At 42.0% G+C, this 17,404-nt stretch overlaps 1 protein-coding gene across 1 annotated transcript in view; it reads left to right on the top strand.

Annotated features, from left to right (window-relative positions):
- Nucleotides 1-2,534: 2,534 nt before the first annotated feature.
- Nucleotides 2,535-17,404, top strand: part of LOC311003385 (tomoregulin-1-like) — a gene marked incomplete at both ends in the record, with an annotated part of 28,774 nt that continues 13,904 nt past the window's right edge. Inside the window, one exon of the mRNA XM_083995125.1 lies at nucleotides 2,535-2,673. Within this exon, the coding sequence (XP_083851251.1) occupies nucleotides 2,535-2,673 (139 nt within the window). The remainder of the gene's footprint in view (nucleotides 2,674-17,404) is intronic.

Consider the following 17,404-nt stretch of genomic DNA (forward strand, 5'->3'; position numbering starts at 1 on the left):
TGTGCTTTGATTAAAAATGTTCAAGTGTATTGTAATTTGAAAATGTTTGTTGACATGAATGAACCTGTCCGTCAGGTTTTTATTAGACATCTGTGAGTTGTAATTTAGTTTTCAATCTTGTTATTTGATTGCGTCATGTCAGCTGTCAGCTTCCACATGATGACAGAGCGCAGTATAAACTGTGTGCATGGGTGCAGCTGCAGAAGTTAAAGGAGCAGTTCACAGTTCCTCTGTTCTGCAGGCAGAGCTCGCCCCCTGCTGGCTGCAGCCCATCAATACCAAACCTTATGCTCACAAAATTATGTTCACTCACATCTGTTTGTTATTTTATTTTATCATCCAGCATCTCAGTTCAGTGCTGTGTTCAGGACTGTTGTGTTTCTGAGGATGCTGCTACAAAAGTAATATCCTGCCCCCTACTGACAGAAATAGCCACTACAGAGAAGATAAATCTGGTTCACTGGTGGATTTGAATGTTGGTTCAGCCAAGTGTAGATTATTAGTAACATAGAAATCCCAGTTTCTGTCTTTTCAAATCACCTGTGGGAAACACGAGGAGCACAAGTTGATGATCTGCACAGGATCCTGCACAAGTTATTGAACAGTTATTAAACAAAAGCAATCTATAACTGATCAAACCTGACACACTATAACAAACCAAAACGATAAACACATCATCAACATCATTACAGCATCAACTGGCTTGTAAGTAAGTGACGAGAGAAAATCTGATTCTGTATTTCTAAGTGTAATAACACCCTGTCCCTCCAGAATAACATGTTTATTTAAAGTTACATTTCCAAGGAGTCAACTCCAGCGGCTCTAAACTACATGTTATCAATACATAATGGAAATAAATGCCCCAACAAAATAATCAGATGAATAACATCACTGTTGAAGCTTCATTGACTTACACAACTGCTGAACCTGAACACAACATGATGACACTACAGATTTACTGGAACACAGTAAACACTCTGACTCAGCATGATAATGATCATCTCAGTTTTGTATTTACCACTGTTATGAACCTTTTTTTGTTATAGGTCAACTTCTTCAAATAAAAATAAAGACTAGGCCTATATAATGTTTGCATGATCATTTTTTATCACTGGAAATCTACTAATATGGAGAGGGGAGACTATTTATTTCTATTCTTCTTACTTTATCTATTTGTAATCATATAATTTTGGAACTAATTAACGACCTTGGATCAAGGAAAATATAAGTCTGGCTTTTGGTGACAATTATAACATTTGAATTGTGTGTGTGGGTGTTGTTTTAGGTGTGCAACAGTGGGATTAATGTGTAATATTTGTATTCCACAGACACCATCATCTAGAACAGCTTCTGGTTCTTAAGTCAACCAGATCATAACATTTTAAATCATATACATGAATAAATAATGAATTGTTTGGTTCATGTGGGTGAATGATAATTATTCTGCAACATGTAACATATTTTTTGTGTTTCTCTTGTGTTTCCTGCAAGTCCACACTATGACTAATGTATAGAGATAGGAAATAGCAGTATAATGTGTGTACTATGTGTAATGATTTCTGCTTTGACTTGTGTTTTACTTGATGCAAATGACTTTGACTAATGACTTTGTTTGGAGAGTTGGTGGATTACACAGCAGCAACACCAGGCTTTTAATTAGAGCAACCTACAGAGTGGAGCAGAGCAGGAGGCATGCAGGGATATATGACTCTGTCTCTGTGGGAGTGGTCTCCTGCAGGTCACGTGGTCCAGGCCTTTGTTGATGTGAATCAGTGGAGAACGCACAGGAGGACAAAAAAAAAAAAAAAGTCCAGGTCCGATCGAACGAGCAAGCGAGCGACCGCGTCCTGTCCGTCCTCTCTCCCCGGCGCACACTCACTCCGCCTCGGCCTGGATGCTGCAGGAAGCCCCTTCTTCGGACTTCCACCTGGATCTTTTATTCTTCCGCGGCGGCGATCCGCGGTTGTCCCCGCCGGGTTTGAGTGCGAGGCAACGGGGACTGGGGGGATGGAGGCTCAGTCCGGGCTGTGAGCAGACTGGTTTCAGGGGGGTGGCGGAGGTGTGGGGGGTCGCTGTGTGAAGCCCCAGGCCCTGCTTTGCTTTGTTATCCCGGGCTTGGTTTTTTTTTTTTTTGCAGCCCTCCTTCCACCGTTTTTCTCAGGCTGATTCACCATGAAGCCTTTTCCCTGAGAGTTCCACAGAGCTGGGAACACATGGCCACAAGCCGGATTTAAGGCGATTATTCTCCTTTTGCTCCGGTGTGTTTTTGAATTGAGGAACCACAGAAAAACAGACCTCTTTTCTTTCTGTTTTCCTCCTTTTATTCGTTCATCCTCCTTCTACTCATCCATCTCTTTGTGCCCCTCTGCCCTACATTCATCTCTACCTTTGCCCTTATTCACCAGTTCCGTTCTACTTCTCCATCTCCTCTTCACCTCCATTTATCTCTCACCTCTCATTCACTACCCCTCCATCTGTCTCTGTTCTATCTCTCCCCCCCTCCTCCTCCTCCTTCCCTTCCTCTGTCCTCCATCATGGCACCAGTGTGCCGGTTGTCGGGGTTCAGCTGCCTGCTGCTCCTCCTGCTTCTCCCCGCCGTCCGGACCTCGTTCCCCCGCAGCGGAGGCGGCAGCAGCGCGGAGTGCGGCCCCGGGAAGGCCGCCGACTGCCCAGGTGAGACACAACCACCTGGACCTGGTGTCACCGGCGATGACCTCAGGCCTGGTGTGGGGGGTGGGGGGGCTGTTGTATAGGAGAGGATGTTTTCTCAGGGTTCCCACGCGTCTTGGAAAACCTGGAAAATGGTTGACCAAATTTCCAGTCATGGAAAACACATGGAAATTGAGGAAAAAATAGTCAAATGTCCAGGAAAAGCTTTGAGTTTCCCTAGAAATTATGTATCACATCATGACAGCAGCTGCCAGAGCTCAATTTGACATTTTCAGACCCCACCAAGGATTTCTTTCCCAATCCTAACAGGAAAACTATCCACATTGTGTTGAGTGTTTCCAGTATTGGACCTGTTGGACAGATAGATAATGACATAGAACTGCTGTAGGTGTGGTTTAAAAACAAAAACAACATGTTTTTGCGTTGTTCTATGATAAAATTGTCTTAATTTCTAAGCATGTAAGATATTATGTCATAGATAAGTTGGAGCCATAGACTGCACATCTTTAAATCAGACTTCTGGGAGAGAGAATGAGAGAAACATAGAAACAAAGTGGTTAAATGTACAAAATAAGCTACAACTGTTGAAAAGACTTCTCCAAAGGATGAATGGGATGGAGGATGTGTTCAAGAAAAGAGTGGGAGCCCTGTTTCTGTTCTGTTTCCCTGTGGCTGATCTCAGGTCAGAGGTCAGAGTCATCTTTCTGCCTGCTCCTCCATCTCTTATTGAATGCTTCAGTGCTGGCTGATCACGTGATCTATTTGTTGTCACCCACCCATCTTTTGTGTTTCAATCTGTTGTCATGGTGACTGTCTGCAGCTCAGGAGGAATCTGGGATTTTTTGCTATAGTGATGTCGGCTGGCGAACGCTCGCTGCCATCTGAGGATCACGTCTGTCTAAACACCTGATTGTTCTTGCGTTTGTTCCGTTGATACCTGACATCAGATCAGTGTTGTAGATCGGTGGTGGTGTCACCATGACAACAGAGACATTGGATGGAACCACCAGGCCCCAGCAGCACCTGTGCTGTGTGATCAGAGGGGGGGTGGAGGATGGTTTTAACCCTCTGAAGCAGCCATGTTGCTCATTGAAGTGTGAGAGAGGCGGTTCAAGGCCTCCATATGTCAGCCTGTGTGTGTGTGTGTAAATGTGTGGTTGTGTGTCCTGACCACTCCTCACTTTAACATGCTCTATTTTGGGGTTAATGACAGGGTGGAGAGCCGGGGCGAGGTTAAAGCCTATATGTATATGGACTCATGGACACATCAAACTGGAACCACATGCACTTTGAAGCAGCCTGGTGTTCTATATTTTTCTTCTAACCACAACATCACATGTGCAGCCAAACCAACACAGAACTCTGTGTGTGTGTGTGTGTTTGTGTGTGTGTGTCACAGTCTGATTAGGTTTGTCGGACCCTAATCATCAGTTGCGTGTGTTCCAGCAGGAAAACTGTCGTCCCAAATCCGGCGTGGCCGATTGATGATCGCGACATTTGACATTGTCGCTCGCCCCCAAATTCCTGCCACTTAAAAAAAATGAACATCATTCATCCCTGTGTCACATGACGACACGTCTTCCTCCGCTCTCTGCTCCCATTTCCTCAAAGTTCAGACGCCACCACACAGAGGTCCATCCTCTACAGCAGGGCTGTTCAATGACTTAATTCAGGTGGGCCAGATTTGAAAACCGAGACCTTGAAGGGATAGTTCACCCAAAATTGAAATTTCACTCATTATCTACTCACCCTCATGTGAACTAAGGGCTGGGAGAAGTTTCAGAGTCCTCCGTGGCTTCTCTTGAGTTACAGGGGGTCTCGGCGTAGCAGTGCATGTCCATATAACGGTTGAAAATGGATACCAACTGTCTTCGTAACAAAAAGACACACCAAAAACCATCCAAATACCTCCATGCTGCTGGTATGTAATGTCCGTCTTGTATTGAAGCCCCGAAATGCGAAATTGTCCCGAAAAAAATTAAATAAGTCTATATTTCAAGCTTGTTTGTAGCGGAAGCTTCTCAAAGCTCCTCTTCCCGGTTCGTCAAATTTGGACGAACTGGGAAGAGGACAGACCCCGGTTCATCCAAGTTTGACCGGGAAGAGGACCCCCTGTAACTCAGAGAAGCCACGGAGGACTCTGAAACTTCTCCCAGCCCTTAGTCCACATGAGGGTGAGTAGATAATGAGTGTAATTTCAATTTTGGGTGAACTATCCCTTTAAGTTGGGCCATACATTTTCAGCGGTCAATAATGAGGAGGTAATGACAAATGAGCAACATTTTTAAATCCCAGTATTAGCTACTAAAAACAAATCTGGAAAAAAGAGAATAAGTCAGTAAAAGACACATGATAGTAGTATTATAAAGACATCGTCTTTTTTACTTTTTGGTGCTGTTCCACCAAATGTTCTTGGAATTTTTTTTTTTTAAGGAACTAAATGGTTCCTGAGGCCCACTGAGGTCTACAGTCCCAGGGAGATCATGCAAATCACTAGTCTCAAAAAATGACAGATACAAGAACAAAGATTTCTTCTCAAACATATTGATTATGCATGGTGAAAAACTAGGGTCAAGAAGTTTGGGGCAAATTACTCAGGGAAAGTATTTAAATTACTGAATATTCCTTTAAAAATCTAGTGAAGTTGCAGAAGTATTTAGTGTCGTTGCAGTTTACATGATTGGTTACTTCATTTCCCTAAAAAAAAAAAAGACAAGATGGCCACCGTTGAAGGCCAGTGTCCATCATGTTGCACTCAGCTCTCAGCGCTCTCTGTGCACATTCACATGTTGGTGTGGATGCGTTCATCCACTCAAAACAACAGATGTGTAGGTGAAAAGTGTTTTTTATTTGAAGGAAGGTTCAAACTGTGTGAATGAGCTGAAGTATCAGAGCTGAGGAGTAAACACTGAGCAGCTTGATTGACTCATCATGAGGAACACACATCAGGCTAACATAAACTTAGAAAAGGCTCTCACAGGAAAAATGTGAATAACAGGAAACACATTCTCCCAGGGTGCATTTCACAATAGTCACTCATTATCTCATCTATTACTGCTACTAAACACCTAATCCAACATCTTTATATATCTGTGAATGTGCGTCTATCTCTCTTATAACATCTGCCATTGATTCCACTTCTAAGCAAAACATACAAGCACACATACAAAGAAGAACATAATACATGATGTTAAAGCAAAAAGTTCAGGTGGATAATACCCTAGATCAGGGGTTCTCAACTAGTCTCACTCTGGGACCCACATTTTCCCATGGTCATTAAGTCGCGACCCACTTTTATAGAATTGAAACCAAGAATTTTTTTTAAGCCTTTAAAAACTAATTTTGGTCTTTATTGAGCAAAGTGCATTTCAGGGCACATAAATGAAACTGAGGAGGACCATGACAACTGCATGTACGGAAGTGAATAAAAAATATCAAACTGCACAAAATGATATATTTGACTTGCATCTCTGCATTCAGAGCATATTCACAAAAGTGAATAAATAACAAATTGCACAAAATAAAGACCCACAAAACAAGGTATTTTCACTGCATTCAGGCCACATTAATAAGAAACTGATATCTTTGCATTCAGAGCAAATAATAAGAAACTGAGGAGGAGCATTATAACTGCATGTGTGCAAGTCTCGTGTGCCTTTCAAAATAAGTTATGTTTCAAAGTAAAAGACATATCCAACATCACATGCGCATTAAATATTTACTTTTTTTTGCCCAGCTGTCCGCGACCCATCCAGAACAGGTCCGCGACCCACTTTTAGGTCCCGACCCACCAGTTGAGAACCACTGCCCTATACACTACAATACCCTTAAGGGAATAAAGCCCTTTTCACATAGGATGCGGCGAGCGCAGGCTGCACACAGTTTACCATTCATATGTGCTTTTCTTGGAAAGTAATGATATTTAGGAATCTTTACGATTCATTAATCGTGGCGTTTAATACCATGATTATTTGTAAAAACCAGTAATTGTGACATCCCTGGTCCTAAATATAAATAATCTGACCCTTCACATTGCTGCCTATTTCTGTCTATCTCTTATTTAAATTTGACCTTTCAGCCTGTGAGTTTGTGCTCTCACTGATGCTTTAATTTCAGTTTGAACCTCAGCAACTACAAGTCTTTACTAAGCTGCCCCACTGACTTCACTAAATGACTCGTGGAGATTCAAAAACTTGGTGCTTTATTTTGAAATCGAGTTGACCAACAGACAAGTCAAACAGTTTTGTCAGATTATTTCACAATAGATGGTTTCAGAGCTGTGTTAAATAGATGAGTGTTGCAGGCCCAGCAGCACACTGTGGTGATAATAGCTCTGTAATAAGTAGAAGGATCTGTGGCTTGTGGAGATCTGAGGACGGCAACGTGAACCCTGAGGGTTGTGTTGAGTGTTACACAGACTGGGTTCAGCCAACAGTTGATGAATTCATGAAGGAGTCTGAAGTTTGTTTGCTTCAAATGATCCTCGACTAACTAAAATCAATTTCCCTTTCAACTTGGCGAAGAAAAACATCCGAGTCCAATTGATCTTTTGCTCCAAAATCATTACAGTCTACAGCCCAAAAAAAGAAGAGGAAGACTAAAAAAAACTATTAGTCCACAGAAGAAAAATAATGGTCTCAGTGATTATTTTTCTGTTTGTAAAGGTTTCTGTCTCCCCAGGAACCAAAGAGGAGAGGCAGTGATGAGGAGAGAGGAGACATGGACGAGAAGAAGACAAGCTCTCAGACGTGTCTCTGATCTAAATGTAGAATCAGAGCTAAAATAAGTCTCTGATCAGGAAAAACCTGTCTGGTCTGAAAGTGTGTCTTTCAGCTTTTTTTTTAAGGATCTAAAAGAAGAGATCTTTGATTTCTATTTTTAGAAGAGCAGAACTATATTGGAGCGTGTCCGCCCACTTCAGCTCAGTTGAGACGATCCACTCGATCCGTCCTTTATGAGCTTGTGACTCGTTGGCTGTTGCGCAACAGAAAGTGTGTCGATGAGCCCGACTAAAGAGTGGAAGTGATGATGGAGCTGACCACATCGTCAGATCTGATCAGAGGCTTTGATTTGAGCTGAGAACACAGAATGGACTGAGTTGTCAGGCGTCGCTGCTGTAGTCTGGTTGAAGTCTGTTTCTGTAGTGTCTGTCTTTCATTCAGGAAACTTCTCCAACTTGTTTCCAGAGGGAAAAACATCATCAGTTCATCACTTTAACCTGTTAAGCCCATAGGGTTATCAGAGATGAGGTTCCTAAACAGACCTACCTAAAATAAATCAAGAATAGCCCCACAATCATCAGGTCAATGTGCATAATCATGGTTTTAATGGAGAGTCAACACCTCAGAGAATATAACTCTACTGCAGTAACACTGAGACTGTTCCTCTGCCTGAGCAAACTGTGATGAACCAAAAGAAAAAATACATTTTTCAACAACTCCTTGACTGCTGTACCAAAGTATATGAGAGTATCTCAGAGCATATAGAGCAGTGGTTCTCAACTGGTGGGTTGCGGACCCGTTCTGGATGGGATATATTGTGAACACATGCAGTTGTAATGGTCCTCCTCAGTTTCTTATTATTTGCTCTGAATGCAAAGATATCAGTTTCTTATTAATGTGGCCTGAATGCAGTGAAAATACCTTGTTTTGTGGGTCTTTATTTTGTGCAATTTGTTATTTATTCACTTTTGTGAACATGCTCTGAATGCAGAGATGCATTAGAAGTCAAATATATCGTTTTGTTGGTCTCCATTTTGTGCAGTTTGATATTATTTTATTCACTTCCGTACATGCAGTTGTCATGGCCCTCCTCAGTTTCATTCATCTGAAATGCACTTTGCTCAATAAAGAGCAAAATGAGTTTTTAAAGGCTTTAAAAAAAATCTTGGTTTGAATTCTATAAAAGTGGATCGTGACTTAATGACCATGGGAAAATGTGGATCCCAGAGTGAGAGAGAGACTAGTTGAGAACCCCTGTTGTAGAGGCTTTAGTGAGGACAGTACCAGGCAGACTGCTGTTTTGACTAAATGCATCTTAAGTGTTGTTTTAGTGGCGTCAGGGCTTTTATTTTGGAAACATTCGAAAGACAGTACCCCCACAGCATTTCATGAACAGGTTATGTTTATACACATGAACATTCCCAATCCTCACTATCAGGTCCTTCACATTGGAACACTGGAAAGAAGACGTTTGGCTCACAAATGTGGACACACATGTGAAGCCAAGTATCTATTTCAGTTTCTTCTGATTCGGGCATCATGGTTTCAGTTAAGTTGAACCACCCACAGTTTTTGGCCTGGTTCATACTTTCCATATAATAAAGTTTCACATAGTCTGATTCCCTTGATAGGAAAAATAAAAGCAAAGACTCGTGGTTTTCTGTGACATTCGTGCACTTGAGATTCCAATCAGCAGTTTTTCCCGCCCGAGAGATCAAGTTTGCCGACCACTAGCTTCTCTAATTGTAGCAACTTCAATTCCTCAGCCAGCCGCAATTAAAACAGCCAATAATGCTCACAACAGCACCAAACTTCATCAACAGTACAAATAGGGTCCCAGCTAATAATACGAGGCATCATACACCTGCTAGCTTAATCTAATTCTTAGATAATTTTCTCAATAATTCAGGAAAACAGACTATTTGTGTCTGAAGTGAATGCATTACTCTTCTCTAAATCCATAACAGGCAGCTTAGCTCTGTTTGTAGTATTATATGCAGGCATTGTTCACAAACAGACTCACAGCTCATTAAATCCCTCTTAGAGCCTCAGTAAAGTGGCAGCCATTATGACGGTGAACACTGTATTAATTTTGCATGAGATGAGTTTGAACCTGTGTGAGAGCAGCTCCTGTGGTCCAGTGTTCAGCTGTTACTGAGTAGTATGTGAATAATGTATTTGGTTTTATAAAGAGAATTTTTATGATTCAAGATCATTTGAGTGATTATTATTTTGTTATTATTAATATCTTAATAAGGACAGAGCCTTCTGAGGTGTCCCTGCAGCAGCTTCAGCCTCTGCTGCAAAGACTTGTCCATATACTGCAGCTAGAGGCAGTTTGAGAAGAGATGATGGAGAGGAAAGAGAAACAGAGGAGGAGGAGGAGGAGGAGAGGGATGATGATGATGATGAAGTCATTAGAGCGTGAGGGGACCAGGGAGATAGAGTGATACATTGGAGAGAGGGAATCAGTGATATTCTTCCACTTGAGTTAGAGGCTGACCTGCTTAGCTCACTGGCCTCAGATCAGCTCCTCTCTCCTCATCACCGCCTCCCATCAAACACTTGAAGGAACAGTTGAACATCCAGAGAGGGAGCTGGCCTCATTCTCCTGCCTGCGCTCACAGTCACCGCACAGCATGAAGACCGGCCGAAACCAGCCGAAAAGTAAAAAGTCACTCATGCTGGAACTATTTATCGTCGATTAACAGTGTATCCATCCGCCTGGTGCTTTAACGCGACCTCTGAAAGCAGCTTTGTCTCTCCTGGTCCTCGGCCCCCGCTCTGACCCGTCACACTCCACTGACTCATCAGTGTCTCACAGTTTTAAAACCAGTTCACACTCCGTCACACACTCTGTGGCACTGTGAGCCGCCGGGAGACACGTCTGAAGACAGAGGACTGTCTCTGTGGACAGAGTCTCTGCTGCAGAGCTCCAGAGTGATCTGACAGCCTGTTTTTTTTTTTTTTTTTCTATTCTCAGTCTGTTCAGGTGCAGGAAAAAAAACAGAACTAAACACGTTACTTTTAAGTAATTAGTTATAGTTAGTAACTGAGTAGTTACTACATAATTACCAGGAAAAGTAACTATTGCATTACTTTAAAAAAAAAAAAAAAAAGCTCATATGTCAAATTACTTGGACTCGCCCCCTAATCTCCTGTTTATCTGGAACTAACCAACTCGCCGCCGGTCTGTGTGGAGGAATACTGAGTGAGTTCCAGATAAACAGCCTTTTTTTGTCTAGTTGATGGACTGAAAAGAAAATGTGTACATATACTGTACACTTGTATTATTTTGTGACGGGACTTCTTGTGTCAAGTAACGGCGGTATAACGGGGGAAACAGTAACTTTTTTTTATTCCCATCACTGATCACATCACACACCAGCCAAGCTGAGACTCAAACACACAAACAGATCCTGTTGAAGACCGAGAGCTCAGACACATCTGGGATCTAGTCCAGAGATCAGGTTAAACAAACTCTGACTCTGAACTTTGATTTGATGAACCTGAGTGTTCAGCTCCATCAGTTCTCTCTGAATTAAAGCCCCAGTGTGTAACTTATTTGGCTTTTTATCAGCAAAAATCAAATATGTCTTTCATAAATACGTATTTCACTGAAGTGGAATCACAGCCGCATACAAATGAAAGCTTTCTGGTACCTTAGAATGAGTTGTTACAAGTCGTTACAAATACATAAGTGGGCGACGCACCGAACCGAGGCGGCCATGTTGCATCGCCATTTTCTACGTTGAGTGGCAGCGTGACCGTAGGTAACCATAGAAACTCAGCGGAGCTGTGGGCTCGGCCTGTTAAAACTGTCACCACAGTGTAGTGTGAGGAAGGACGGAGGCACTGGTGTTGCATTCAGGTGCAGTCAGGCAGACGGCCGTTGGCAAACCAACCGGATGTCATTTTACTGGACGAGAGAAAGACGGTAAAACGTGGGTCAGGTAAACAATACCACATCACCATGACAACATATTGTCACGCCTGTATTGTTTTGCCTCGTGCTGGTGGACCACTTGTTTACATAGAGGCTTGTTTATCCTGTTACATGCAGCGTCTGTTGTCTGTCTGACGTCTGCCCGATTTCAGGTGAATGCAACATCAAGAATATGTTCAAATATGCAACCGCACCGCTAGATGGGGGGAATTCCTACATATTATACCTTTAAGTGCATGAGGAAAATAGAATAAAAGCCATCAATGGACTCTGATTCATCAATTCAACATCATCATGGCAACTAGTAAATAAAGAGGAGACTGGAGCCTCCATTTTAATTGAGTGGATGAATGTGTCTCTGCTGGCTGGTCAGAGATCACAGCAGCAGGACTTTATTCCAGGAGCAGCTTTAGTGACAACACAGAGTCTCTTAACTCACTTCACTATAGCTCTGATTTACTCTGAGAAGCCAACCTGAGTTTCTGCTGTGATTTAAGAAGCTTCTGACACTGTGTCATCTCCTCAGCCACACTGCCTGTCGCTGCAGGTTGGAGCGCACTGATTCAGAACAATTTAACCTTGGTCTTGTGTAAGCTTTCTACTGCCATCTATGGTGTCCGGGTCAGTTTTGACCCGTGTTTTAAATCTGCTGTAAAATACACTAAAAACATTTTTTTTCTTCCAATTTGTTTCTCATCTCTTGGTTATGTTGTTAGGTTCCTTATCCATGAAAAGGTTGGTTTTGCACTTATGATTTCAGTTTGAACTCTCATTAATGTTCTTATCGTTATAACCGGGTCAAAATTGACCCGAACACCACAAATGTCATCATTTTAACCAGAGCATTTTAGAATTTTGTGAAAAAAAAAATGTTTTAGTTTTATTTTGTTTAAATTGAGGATCCTGACAAAGTCAAAAAGCCTTGATGCTATAAACAAATTTATGTGGTAAATCATATTTAAAACCTGAAAACGGGTCACTGGTGACCCAAACACCAGAGAAATGTTAAGCAAGATTTTTAAATGCAGACGTCTGAAACTTCACACTCAGCTTCAACTTTAAGGCTTTTCCACCCGAAAATCACTGAGCTGTTCCTGGATCAGACTCGGAGGCTGTGATCACACAAACCTGTTTCATTTGTGTCTTCATCTCCTGCAGCAGCAGAACTTAGTCCCCATCAGATTGTATCTGAATGAATATATTTAAGCAAATAACCCAACAAACAGTGGATTCCAGCTCTTTACATTAATTAGGTTCTCAACCTTTTTAGCTTGAGCCCCCTGCTTGTGTCCAAGACCAGCCCCCCCCCCCCCCCCCCCCCCCATCCACATCCTCTGTCTGCACATACGCATCAAAAGAATAAAGTAATACAAACTTATATTTACAAAAATAAACAGTTGTACGATTTTGTTCCTATAGCCTACTCTTTGTTTATACAAGAATTATTATATTAGTTATTGGGATTTTACAATTTTAATATGCACAAATATAATTTTGATAAACTCACGACCTCAGAACAGACAAAGCTTGGTGCAGTCGGCCTGAGGGACTAGAAAATAAAAGTCTGATAAATAAGTCTGGTGTAGAGGACGATGCTGATCGAACTCCGACTCCTTCACTGCTGTTTTTTTTTTAAATAACAAACACATTCATACACTTAATTAAAATGGAGGCTGCAGTCTCCTCTTTATTTACTAGTTGCCATGGTGAATTGATGAATCAGAGTCCATTGATGTTGTTTTTTTTAATTTTTTTTAATTTTCCTCATGCACTTAATTCAGAGAGAACTGGTGGAGCTGAACACTCAGGTTCATCAAATCAAAGTTCAGAGTTTGTTTAACCTGATCTCTGGACTAGATCCCAGATGTGTCTGAGCTCTCAGTCTGTTTGTGTCAGTGGTGATTGTTGCGATACGATACGCTACGATACGATAAACTTTATTGTCCCGTTCAGGGAAATTTGTCTTGGACACTGTAGCTGCACCGTAAATGCCTTGATGGCCACAATGACAAAAACAAAAAACAAAAAGAACAATACACCTCAGCCAGATGTTGTTGCCCTCAGAAATAGCAAATGAGTATAAAACCTTATCCATAAATTGTGTCAATAAAGTTCTGTGCAAAGGCAGAACATGAAAGCGTCCAGCAGAGCAGAGCAGTGTTTATGGGATACTTCCGTCTGTCTCCAGCTGTGATATTTTTTTATGTCACATAAAAGAACCACACTCTTCCTGACTTTGGTTCCTGCTTCACTTCCTGCCTCTTGTAGTTTCCATATCGTCTCCACTCACACAAACATCTGTGTGCAGGTTGTCTTCAGCGTTGTCGTGTGTAAACGGAGCCTTTACTCACATCAACTCCCCACAGGCTCCGGCCCGGCTCCCTGCAGACCTGTCACACTCTGTAAACAAGCTGTAATTGGTTCCTGATGCAACCGCTGGCTGTCAGATGAGAAGTTAGTCACTATAGCAACCAAACATTATTGAAAAGGTGTGTGTGTGTGTGTGCTGACAGCTGTGAAGGCTTCAGGGAGATGTTTTGAAAACCTCCAGACGAGGATGAAGATCAGAATGCGAGCTGACAGGTTGTATCAACACTGACCCAGTTCAGTGTCTGAGACTGATGACAGGGCCTGGTGATGGAGGTGACTGGAGTTTAAAATCGGCTGTGTGAAGCTGTAGGTACTGATGTGAGCTGATGTAGCTCAGGAAGGCTGAACTGGACATATGGATGAGCTCTGATGGTGGATGTCATGTAGCCTATAGACTCAGTTCAGATGCTGAAATGAAGCAAAGAGCTTCTCTGTCTGGTAATGTGAACTCCTCGGCAGCTGCAGCAGATGTGTGTCGTCGGGTCCATGTGTCCGTGTTTGTTTCAGTAAACCGACGCAGCTGCACGACCAGAGAATTTGAGAAATTTTTTACCAGCTCTTGTGGAGAATCGGCTCCACCAGCTGTTTACCTCCGTCACCCAGTCAACCGGTGTCCACAGCAGCACAGAGCAGACCAGACTCAAGTTAGAGATGAACTGATTATGAACCTGATTCTGTTTCTTTCTCTTTTTTTTACCAAATGTATTTATTTATTTAATTTTCAGGTGGATCAACAGTACAAAGTGTTAGCATAGTTGTGACACATAATATTTGCATAGAGTTTCAACATCCATTGCTTGTTTGACAATCGTTATCCACCTGAGCTTTGACCCTGTGATCTGTAGCTGCTACTCTCCCAACCAATAATATATATATAATGATATCTGGTTTAAACCAAAGCTCAGAACCTATTGCCAATTGAAAAATTTATATTGTTCAGAACCCTGTGTGACTTTGCCATTGGATAGATCCAAGAGATCTTTATGTGCCCAGTTGAGGGCTGGGATTCTCCCTCTGGCAATAGAAGTTGGTAGGTTTAACTCAGTACCTGAGGATGAAAGACTATGCGCATTATGTAATTTAAATGTAATTGAGGATGAACTGCATTTTGTGTTTCATTGTCCGTTATATGACGAAGCCAGAACAGGTAGTTTTTGTTTCAGAAAATGCAAAATGTGAAACCTGAGTTGTTTTGGGTTGATGATGAGGTAAATTTGGAATGGTTCTTCAGAAAAGAAGTCTTTACTATAGCTACTTTCATAAAAAGTGCCTGGTCAAAAAGAAAAAGTGAATTATTTCTGTGAATTCCATGTGGTTTCTGTTTTTGTTTGGTTTTGTCTGTGCTCTGATGATTTTGTTTGGTGTCTAAATATGAGGATAATGTGTCTTGTAAGCCCTTATAGGCTGGGCGCCTTAATTGGTGCATGACACGTAAATAAATATAAATTCAATTCATATACAATATATACTTCTTTACCTCGCAACTATTCTTATATATATTTAAGCAATACATCACGACATGCTGTGGTATACGGTATGATGTATTGCTTTTATTAAACGGTTACCAATAACGGCAATATGAAAGAGGCATACACAATCAATTTAATGTAGCTTTTATTCAATCAGAAATACACTATTATCTAATATAGCCCCACTGTAAAGGGAAAAATAAAAGGAATAGTCCCATCTCTCCAGACATTGGCTCTGCATGTCGTATTTTCCTCGTCTTTTTTTCGTGAGAGGGTCACGTCTCAATCCACTCTACCATTGTTAACCCTCCCCAGATGTGAAAGTTAACCATGAACATGTGAATTCAACTAATTTAGTCAATTTGTTAACGTCGTCAAAACACTGGCTACCTTTTGCTACCAAACAGACAAACTTCCTATCATACTTCCCTGAGGCGGAGTGATATGCTGTGATAAGGCTTTAGAATTGCAGCTGTGGTATACACTCATTATGTTATATACACAGTTAACAACCAATCAGATTGCCGGATTTCACGTCTCCATTTTATAATAGTCATTGAACCACCACATATGGAATGTAGAATGTGCAGGATTCTGATAATAGATGTACAGGTGCTACCAGTTGATATCAAAGTAAAGCTTTAACACATTTCAGATTATCTCAGTTTCAGTTTGAATCTCACAGAATAATAGCTTCCACTGTCACACACTGAGCACATGTGGAGGTTTCCATTTCATTTGAACCTGATTCCCAGCTCTCTTGACCCTTTTGACCCCAACTTGAGTCCCAGGTTGGACTTCAGCAGGTTTCCTGTCTCCATCGTTTTGTTAAACAACATTCACGTCTTTCTTCTCCTGCTGGCGCCGACAGATTTATAATGGTGAGGTGACCCTCAGCATCTTCAAAATGGATTTAAAGAGTCGTCAGTGTAGCGTCTGAGATGGAAGTTTGTGTTTGACAAACTAATATCATGTGAGACCAGTGTGATGTCATCAGAGTTGTTATCAGACACATTATGAAGGAGGCTGCGGTCACTTTAACCCTCCTGTTGTCCTTCTGGGTCAAATTGACAATCTCTTCCCTTCCTCCATCCTTCCTTCTTTTCTTCCCTTTTCCCTTCCTTCTTTCCACAATCCTTTTTCCCTTCTTTCCTTCCTTCCTTCCTTCCTTCGACCTGGTCTGTTCCCTCCCTCCATCTTTCTTTCCTTCCCTTTCCCTTCTTCCTTCCTTCTTCTTCCTTCCTTGAACAAATCTGTTCTCTCCCTCCATCTTTCTTTCCTTCCCCTTTCCCTTCCTTCTTTCCACAATATTTTTTGCCTCCCTCCCTTCCTTCCTTCCTTCCTTCCCTTTTTCCTTCCTTCTTCCTTCTTTTTTGACCCAATCTATCTTTCCTTCCTTTTCCCTTTCCTTTTCCCCTTCCTTTCTTCTTTTTTTCCTTCCTTCCTTCCTTCCTTTCATCTATCCCTTCGTCCTTCCTAACTTCCTTCCTTCCTTCCTTGACCGAGGAGGACAACAGGAGGGTGAAGTCAGAGCAGTGATGTCAGCGGTCGACTCTAACACACAGACATTGATTCTGCAGCCAGAGAGGATCCTGGGAACTCTGTGTTTCTGCTTTTTTGTCCACCCATGCCGATGTGTGTGTGTGTGTGTGTGTTTGTGTGCACGGAGCAGGTTGTTCTGGCTGCCTCAGCACACTGAGGTATTTACTAATTACAGGGGAGGCGGGGGTCATGACCCCTGTAATTACCAGCTCTAATTGGCTAGCCTGCGGGGGCCAGCGGCCAATCGGCTGCCATCATTAAATTACTACCCTGGATAATAGTGTGTCTCTGTGTTTGCCAGTGGGTCTGCATTGTTGTTTGTGTGTTTTCATGTGGCGTCTGTGTGTGTGTGAGTGTGTGTGCGTGTCAGCCACTCTGGTGCTGGTCTACATCTGTAGGACAGATCCTGTGGTCTGTGGTGATCCAGATCAGAAGGCTTCTCTGGCTCCGACTCAGCTTTGAGCTCATTACAATCCTTAATAAGTTTAATTAGTGACTCTGCTGCACAGATATGATCAGTATGTAAACACACAGATTGTTTAACACATTGTAATGTAGTTACCAGCAGATAGAAGGCTGTTTAAAGTCATTAGAGCTGCAACAGAAGCTACAGTGTTCACTTCCAGTCTTCACTTGGACTCTGTTTGTCTGTATGATGCTGTAGCAGCTGAATGAGCTGTGATCAG

The sequence above is a fragment of the Trachurus trachurus genome (assembly GCF_905171665.1).
Source record: "Trachurus trachurus genome assembly, chromosome: 20".
NCBI classification, from domain to species: Eukaryota; Metazoa; Chordata; class Actinopteri; order Carangiformes; family Carangidae; genus Trachurus; species Trachurus trachurus.